This window comes from Ctenopharyngodon idella, chromosome 18 (assembly GCF_019924925.1).
Source record: "Ctenopharyngodon idella isolate HZGC_01 chromosome 18, HZGC01, whole genome shotgun sequence".
Taxonomy (NCBI): domain Eukaryota; kingdom Metazoa; phylum Chordata; class Actinopteri; order Cypriniformes; family Xenocyprididae; genus Ctenopharyngodon; species Ctenopharyngodon idella.
In genome coordinates this window covers 36,396,164-36,406,014 of record NC_067237.1, presented here as the reverse complement: position 1 = coordinate 36,406,014, position 9,851 = coordinate 36,396,164, and the positions used below count along the sequence as shown (strand labels likewise).

Below are 9,851 nucleotides of genomic sequence, written 5' to 3'. Positions count from 1 at the left end.
GCGAGAGCTGAACAGCTTTTCTCTGTTAGACACAATCACGCAGCCTAAAATGATAAACAGAAGAGGGAGAATTTACAAATACAAAGTACTTGATGCCAACATGATTACTGAAAATTTAATTTTTGTCACCAGAAATTTTTAAGATGCTTTAAATCTACAATAATATATGAACACAATACTCACGTCAGTGTGTTGAGTTTACAGTGTTTATCCTGCAGTAGAGCAGCGATCTGATTCACTCGTGTGTCTCCTAGTTTACGTCCAATCAGATTCAGCTCTCTCAGGAGTAACGGGTTTTTAATGTGAAGATCATCAGTCAGATATTTACAGGCTTTTTCTGCATCAGGACTTTGTAACAACCTGGACAAAGTAGAAGTATGCTGACATTACCCGCTATAGTGATTTATGTTCACAATGTTGTGAAAGGGCTTCAGTCATTTCAAAGCTTTTATAATTGTTTTTGCAGTTTAATTCTCATCCACCTAAAATGGTTTTAGGACCGTTGAACATTATTATTTTAAGAACACTGACCTCAGTGTCTTGAGTTGACAGTTCTGATCCTGTAGTAAATCATCGAGCTCCTTCACTCCTGATTGTCCAGGATCATTTCCTGTGAGATCCAGCTCTATCAGGTGAGAAGGGTTTGATCTCAGAGCTGAAGCCAGAGCTTTATAACCTTCTTCTGTGATACTGCAGTCTGAAAGTCTACAGAAAATAAAAACACAAATTTAAATTAACATTGCAAATCAACAAATATGACTAAATCACACAACAGCTTAACTTATCAGATATGCCACAGTTTTATTCTGCTATTAATGTGAAATATTAATTATTTAATGGTCATCAGGAATCTGTTATTGTTACTTATGGTTGGTTTGAGTTTGTTCTAAATTTAGGTTATTATAGTTATAGTAGCCTAAACATGTATTATTTCGTTTTCATTAATATTTACTTAGGGATACAGATGACGCTGTAAAGTTACTATAAAGGCCTGCTCACGCCAAGACAAATGTCAAAAAAAAAAAAAAAAAAAGTCTGCACCAAAGCGAAAAATGGAAAAAGCCCAACCCCAAATTAAAATAACTAAGTATTAAGGGTGTAACAGTACACAGAAGTCACAGTTTGGTAAGTACCTCAGTTTCAGGCTGACAGTTCAATACGAGTTTAGTACAATAGGAAAAATGGTCACACTTTAGTTTAGGGTCCAATTCTCACCTTTAACTATGAACTATGACTTTGCCTCAATAAACCCCTAATTACTGCTTATTAATAGTTAGCAAGGTACTTGTTAAGTTTAGGACATGTGGGAGGATTAAAGGATGTAGAATATGGTTATGCAGAATAACGCATTAATATGTGCTTAATAAACAGGGGTGCACATAAGTTTTTCAGTCTGGTTCTCATAAGAGCATCTGGCGATTCAGTTTGGTGCTCACACTGCAGTTAGTGTGACCCTTTAAATATAACTATTAAAAAAATAAAACAGTTAATAATTAGCATTATTACACTTTAGTTAGTTTTTTAATAAAATAATAAACAAAAATATAGTGGTGATAATACTATTATATTTTGAAATAAAAAATAGTATTAAATAAAATTACAATTATTTATACTAATATTTACATTTTCTTTTTTTCTTTTTCTTTTTTTTTATATGAATTTTCAACATTTTTTAGTTTCAAACAAAGGCCACACCCAGGGCGGGATTTCCCGAAACCTTCTTAACTCTTGTGTCAGTCTTAAATTATACCTGAAGCTGTACCTTAAAGTTAATATGTGTTTCCCAAAAGTTCTTAATTAAGTGTACATCTGTAAGTCCATACTTTCGTAAGGTTGGTCTGGACCACTCTTAGCTAGACCTTATCAATGTCTACAGCTCTATACGAATATAATTCCTAAGTTGTAATACACACAATGTTCAATTAGGATAATGGCAAAGAATAAAATGCAAAGATTCACTGCTAAATTCAATTGTGCTTTTGGCACTGAGTAGGCATGTGAGGTGGTATCAAATTTTCATGTTGCGATAATTGCCGAAGCTTTTATCATGGTATAACGGTATTATCACGATATTGAAATAAGTTGCAAAAAAAAAAAAAAAAAAGTGCTGTCATAGTATAACAGGTTTAAGAACTATTTTTGTAATAACACAAAAAAAAAAAAAAAAAACCTCAATGTTTAAATACAATAATACAATACACAAAAAATATAAAGTCAAAATTTTCAAACAGATTAAAGTGCAAAATGAATTAGGCTATAAAGAACAACAGGTAACACTTTACAATAAGGTCTCATTATTTAATGCATTAACTAAGATTTAGCAATAGCTACATTTGTTACAGAAAGTATTATTTTTTGTTAATGTTAGTGAAGAAATACAACTGATCATTGTTAGTTTTATCTCAGGTCCATTAAATAAGTTTTTTTTTATTTAGTAATGTTATTAAACAGTAACTAAGAAATTAATATTAACTAAGAATAATTAATGATTTATAAGTATTTTTCATTGTCAGTTTGGTAATAATGAATAACATGTTAACCAATGAAGCTGTATGTCCTCAAGTTTACTGAACAATAACAAATAATCAGAACATTTCTAATCATTAGGGCATGTTGTAGTCCAGATTAAAATATAAAAATGTTTAAGTTTAAAAATAAATAGCCTACCAATCTTTAAGTATTAAGTATTGGTGGCTGTGATGAACAACATTAAGATTACAAAAAAATGAATGGCTGTTTAAGGGCATTTTAAAAACTTCACTAGCCCAGTTTGCTTGTTTACGGGGTTTCCCGGGGTAACCGCTGCATTCTGCTGTTCCATCAGCGCCCCCTGCTGTCAGAGAGTGAACGCGCACTTTCATTCAGCACGTCTCCTTCACTCGTTCCGCCATGTGCTTCTCATGCACGTTGGGCTTGTTTACATCTGAGCGCGTGTTCTTTTGACGAGGCATACAGCAGTGTTGTGCATTTTATACTGTTGATGGGAAAAGTATTCTTAAATGCATTATAAAAATTTTAATAATTGGTAATAAATAAGTTTACTGTATTTTGAAATGCCTGCGATAACAATATCATGCATATTCATTATCGCGATTATATCGCATTACCGAATATCGCACAAGTCTAGCGCTGAGCCAGAGACAGAGACACTCAGCTCATAGTCCATATTCCATACACACGTCTGAAGCTGCACTAATAACCATTTCAATTATATAATTTGACAAAGTATTTTATTTATATCAGATACACATTGTGTATGAAATGATAAAGTTTACTCTGCTTCTCCCAGTTCACCGGCCTCATACTTTATGTATTTCGGGGGAAAATTCATAAATCCGACAGCTATTGCAATGCAAACTTGCGCGACAAAACACATTCACTTCCACATACTTTACAATCGGAATATAACATAAAATTCATGATATAGTTAACAAGATTGTGAAGATTTTGAATAAAAATGGATACCTACATATCTGTCAGATTCATGACGCATTTCCAATGAATTAATACGTTCTAAAATAATGTTCTAAAATAACGGTCACCTTAAACTCACACTGGGGACTCCGCTAGAATATAGAGCATACCTTTAGAGACCACGTTATCGGGAAATCTAGCCCAGAGCTGTTGCATATCTCCAAGCAACGGTGATTTCTGAATGAATCTGCGTTTTGACACCTAGTGGTGGTTTTAATTTCATATTTACATTTATTTTCATATTTACACTTTACATAGACTGTTTCTACTAAAATATCAAACTTTTAAAATGACATTTTTTTTTATTTTTTTTTACATATTTCTAAATTCAAAACATTATATTTACCAATGAGCTGCATTAAACAGTCTATGTAAATGTGTCTGAATAGTACCACTTCAGATTGAGCTTCTGAGCCACTTCTGCAGTGCAAAGATAGATTTTTTTTGATGATTTCTTTTGATTGGTAACAGTCTGATTGGATGTTATTGTTCTAACTGAATTTATTGTTTAACATTTAATTTTTTTTCTATTTTTATTTAATAAATTGACTAAATAAGATGCATACATTTAATAAGTTTAGAAAAAAATTCTCTTATAATAGTAAAAATGCCCCTGGAAATTAATTTTAAGTATTTAAGTAATATTGCCCTGTAATGGGAAAGTTAATGTCTGTTATTGATCAGAAAGTGCTCCTAAAGAAAACTGTTAGCGTAGAGCCCTGAAATGCATAAAAAGTTTTCCGTTTTCAGTTGAAAATTTTGTCATGTAAACAGCCCTTTAGTTCCAGTGTGTATTTAAACTCCCTGTTTGGTTCAGTTCTTTGACTGATCTTGTCGTGGTTAAGTGAATGTATTTTCCCTGTGATTCTCATCTTTATTCTGTGGATAACTGCATTAAAGACAGGCATGCTATTTACACAGTCACACATGACAGCCTCTAAGCCCCATACCCCATACAACCACTTGTGTGCAAAAACTCCACCTGTGAAAAAAAGTATTTGCATGTATTCAAAAAGTTCATCCTATTTAACCAATCCTGTTCACTTTTTATTTTTTTTATTTTTTTTTATTGAATGGTATTTATCAAAAAAAAACAAAAAAAAAAAAAAAACAGGACTGCTTAATATCAGTCTCCAAACCCTGTTCCAAATTCCTCCCCTGCTATTCAATATCACTTAGTAAAAGAGTCAGTGAGCCACCAAGGCAGTGTGTTATATATAACAGAAACTGCTATGGGCATGTTAACAAAGTGTGAATCTTACTGGTCGGACAGTTATCTATCCACCTTTTTCCTCACTTCTCTGTGGGGGGCGCCATATCGGCGAATTACTTCCGGTAGGATGCTCTGAACTTCCGTTTAGTAATTGTCATCAGCTAGACGACGTTCCTAGTGATGGCGAATAGTGGAGGTTCTGGGAGAATTTGTGCTGTTAAAGGTTGTCACAACAGCTACAGAAAGCTCAAAAAACTTCTGGAAGATGAGTGTTTCGATCACAAGCCAACAACAAAAGTGGAATGTAAATGTCCAAAACCATTTAAATTGCACAAGATGCCAACCGACGACGAGGGCAAAAGACAATGGCTCGCTGCACTTAATTTGAAATTCCCGCCACGTAACATCCATGTATGCTCATTCCACTTTGTGGACAGACAACCAACAACGGAAAATCCTTATCCTGAACTTTGGCTTGGATATGATCGTCCATTAAGAAAGAAGAGAAGACGACGAACTTGTCCGGACCAAGGTGAGTCTATTCACTAACGTTATTTACAAGGCTAACGTGCTACTAGGTCAGCAGAATTAATCGAAACACGGCTTATGATATAGATATAGGCTTATATGATATAGGCTTATGTGTGCTTAAACATCTTTAAGAAACCAGCCTTTCCTTCAGCACTTCAATATGTTAACTGGGGGAAAAGTCAGCATTTAGTCTATTATACATGCTATTTAAAAGTGTATAAGTGCTAAACTAAAATTCTGCATGACTATATTCTAAAAATGTATTTATTTATGAACTTTAAACATTTTTTTGTAAAAATTACTCTTTTTGAAATACAAATCACCCTGTTCCATATAATGACCCAGCTAATGTAAGTTGCAATATATAATGCCTTTTCTGTTTTTACAGGAGCTGGTGTTTGCCAAGAGCACATTGAAATGGATGAAGGGAGGCCTGGAGAAGAGGGTCTTACATCTCCCCCCAGTCCCATGCAATCAAATGTTGATGACCACAGCTGTACATCTAAGAACTTTGCCTGTGTTGGAACACAATGGGAAGACCACATCTTTGAGGAGCATTGTTATACTAAAAGAGAACACCGTGTAACTTATGTAAACCAGTCAACACAGTGTGATACATTCAAGCCTCCTACTCTGAGGAACGACTCTGACTCAAATCTGTACACCGGGCTCCCACTCCACACATTTCATACCCTTGTAGCTGTTCTGCGTCCCCATGCAAATGTGTCATACCAGATTGAAGTTGAACAGCAAATCTTGCTCACACTAATGAAGCTGAAATTAAACCTTTTGATAGAAGACCTAGCCATTCGATTTTGTATATCAGTGAGTCAAGTGAGCAGGATAATTTCTTTTTGGATTGACACCATGGCTGTAGTCTTGAAGGATCTGATACCATGGCTCCCCAAAGAAACTATAAGGGCCACAACACCAGAGGCATTTAAGCAGTATTATCCCAATGTTACCTGTATCTTAGACTGCAGTGAAAGTGAAATCCAAAAGCCAAGGAACCAGGACTCAAGGTCTGAATCGTACAGCCACTACTATGCTTGCAATACTATCAAATATTTAGTGGCTATTGCACCTTGTGGTCTAGTAATGTTTATATCAGCAGCATATGGGGGCCGCTGTAGTAACAAATTTATCACGTGTGACTCTGGTATTCTTGAATACTTTAAACTGGGAGATTAAGTGATGGTGGATAGGGGTTTTTTGATCAGAGACTTGTATGAAAGACAAGTCAACTTGATAATTCCTCACTTTGCCAACAAAACACAGCTGACAGAAGAAAAAGTCACATGCAGTCGCAGGATTGCAAATGTAAGGATACACGTTGAACGTGCAATTAGGAGACTGAAAGTGTACAAGGTGTTGTCTCAAACCTTGCCTATCACTCTTATGCCAAAGATTGATAAAATTCTCCGTATATGTGCAGCTTTAGTAAATTTGCATGGTGACCTGATCCGTGAAGCAGATAATTAATGCTCAGACTGTTGCATGTGGTGAAATTTGTACATATGTATTTAATCACAATACTTGACATTTTTAATTCTAAAAAAAAATCTCTCAGTATATATATTTTTGGGTACTTTGTACATAAAATTTTTAAATTAGTCTAAAAAAAAATTCAATACAAAACATACCAAGTGCAAAACCTGTAAACAAGGAAATATCAAATAATTCCAAAATTTTGAAAACTTGCCTTGACAGATTGCCAGAACTTTTTTTTTCTCTTACATGTCAGGAACTGTACACTTTAAAAAACATCTCTTGTTAGTCTTTGTTTGTATCAGTAGTTTCAGGTTTTTTGACAATATTTAGGTATTTGTCATTCAGTTTGAGTCGTCCAGCAATAAATTCATCCACTACTCTAGGAAGCATTACAGAGAAGTAAAAGCCTCTGAGACGAGTAACCTGCTCTGTTAAATACTCTGCATCATATGGTACATTTATCAGAATGTGTTCCTTTGGAGACCAGACAAGTAGTTTTGCCATTCTCAGCCCAGTACAAAACATGCCTAATTGTATCTGTCTGTAGTAGCCCCTGGCTCCATTCCTCTGTAATTCAGGCTTCCCATCTACCACTTTGATGTCACCATTACTCTTAGTGAAATGGTCTGCTAATGAGGTGGTGTCGTTCTTAGGGATAGGGCATTTTACTTCCAGAAGTTCCATACCATTTATTATGCCATCAGGGCTTGCAGACAGCCATGGCTCTGTCAGGCTGACCCTGGTACCTGAGAGGGACACCTGCAGACCTTTTTCTACAAGAAGGTTTCGAGCTATTGCCTCGTTCTCACTCCTATACTTCGTAGCCGCATTACCCCGAAAGGTAGGGAAGAGATGCTCTCTCATGAACTTATCAGGATTTGTTGTTACTCATACTGGTACACCTTTAGCTGAACTAGCAGTGATCCTTATCTGTCTTGCACTATGCCAGACCTCTGACAAACTCTGATTTTGTGTTTGAATATCCAATTCAGCTGCCTGGTCACTGTTCATTTCTATGTATTTGTTGTAAAATGCTTCACATTTACTGCAAGTCAAAGTCTCTCCATGTGGCTGGTGGAGTTCTAAGCTCCCAGTGTCATCTGTCTGCTCTGACACATTGTAGCACTTTTCCAAAAGACTATTTTTTAGTTCAAAAAGTGGTTTTGTGTCTGAAGAACTGACTCTCTCCCTGAAGTCATGATGTGTGCCATAGCTTGGTGTAGATGGTAACCTTTTTCCCTCCCTTGCAGATGACACAGCATATACATCTTCAGCTTTGTGATGTTTAAATGTTATCTGACTGATTCTTTTCTGTTCAAGATTTCTTCTGGTCCCTGCATTCCATCTATGCTTCTCATCAGTGCAAGAAACCCTGTCATACCACTGGCCACTGCATTCTGCACCTTTCAAAATCAGAACATACTGTCTACTTTATTTACTTTGTTACTTATTGCACAGTACATCACCATTAGCACATGAAACATTTTTATGTTTTTGGTTTATTTATTATAAACCAAAAAAAAATATATATATTATTGGTTAAAAATTGCTGTTAAAAAATTATCACGCAGCACAGACTATTTAAATCTATTTGCTATACGTTTTGCCACACTAAGCAGTGTTGTTCTATTTATACAGTGGGTACGGAAAGTATTCAGACCCCCTTAAATTTTTCACTCTTTGTTATATTGCAGCCATTTGCTAAAATCATTTAAGTTCATTTTTTCTTCCTCATTAATGTACACACAGCACCCCATATTGACAGAAAAACACAGAATTGTTGACATTTTTGCAGATTTATTAAAAAAGAAAAACTGAAATATCACATGGTCCTAAGTATTCAGACCCTTTGCTGTGACACTCATATATTTAACTCAGGTGCTGTCCATTTCTTCTGATCATCCTTGAGATGGTTCTACACCTTCATTTGAGTCCAGCTGTGTTTGATTATACTGATTGGACTTGATTAGGAAAGCCACACACCTGTCTATATAAGACCTTACAGCTCACAGTGCATGTCAGAGCAAATGAGAATCATGAGGTCAAAGGAACTGCCTGAAGAGCTCAGAGACAGAATTGTGGCAAGGAACAGATCTGGCCAAGGTTACAAAAAAATTTCTGCTGCACTTAAGGTTCCTAAGAACACAGTGGCCTCCATAATCCTTAAATGGAAGACGTTTGGGACGACCAGAACCCTTCCTAGAGCTGGCCGTCCGGCCAAACTGAGCTATCGGGGGAGAAGAGCCTTGGTGAGAGAGGTAAAGAAGAACCCAAAGATCACTGTGGCTGAGCTCCAGAGATGCAGTCGGGAGATGGGAGAAAGTTGTAGAAAGTCAACCATCACTGCAGCCCTCCACCAGTCGGGGCTTTATGGCAGAGTGGCCCGACGGAAGCCTCTCCTCAGTGCAAGACACATGAAAGCCCGCATGGAGGACTCCAAGATGGTGAGAAATAAGATTCTCTGGTCTGATGAGACCAAGATAGAACTTTTTGGCCTTAATTCTAAGCGGTATGTGTGGAGAAAACCAGGCACTGCTCATCACCTGTCCAATACAGCCCCAACAGTGAAGCATGGTGGTGGCAGCATCATGCTGTGGGGGTGTTTTTCAGCTGCAGGGACAGGACGACTGGTTGCAATCGAGGGAAAGATGAATGCGGCCAAGTACAGGGATATCCTGGACGAAAACCTTCTCCAGAGTGCTCAGGACCTCAGACTGGGCCGAAGGTTTACCTTCCAACAAGACAATGACCCTAAGCACACAGCTAAAATAACGAAGGAGTGGCTTCACAACAACTCCGTGACTGTTCTTGAATGGCCCAGCCAGAGCCCTGACTTAAACCCAATTGAGCATCTCTGGAGAGACCTAAAAATGGCTGTCCACCAATGTTTACCATCCAACCTGACAGAACTGGAGAGGATCTGCAAGGAGGAATGGCAGAGGATCCCCAAATCCAGGTGTGAAAAACTTGTTGCATCTTTCCCAAAAAGACTCATGGCTGTATTAGATCAAAAGGGTGCTTCTACTAAATACTGAGCAAAGGGTCTGAATACTTAGGACCATGTGATATTTCAGTTTTTCTTTTTTAATAAATCTGCAAAAATGTCAACAATTCTGTGTTTTTCTGTCAATATGGGGTGCTG

At 36.6% G+C, this 9,851-nt stretch overlaps 1 protein-coding gene across 1 annotated transcript in view; it reads right to left on the bottom strand.

Annotated features, from left to right (window-relative positions):
* Positions 1-25: 25 nt before the first annotated feature.
* Positions 26-9,851, bottom strand: part of LOC127499620 (uncharacterized) — a 259,187-nt gene continuing 249,361 nt past the window's right edge. Inside the window, exons 150-152 of the mRNA XM_051870016.1 lie at positions 532-705; positions 184-360; positions 26-44 (exon numbers count right to left, since the gene is read on the bottom strand). Coding sequence (XP_051725976.1) covers positions 26-44; positions 184-360; positions 532-705 — 370 coding nt within the window. The remainder of the gene's footprint in view (positions 45-183; positions 361-531; positions 706-9,851) is intronic.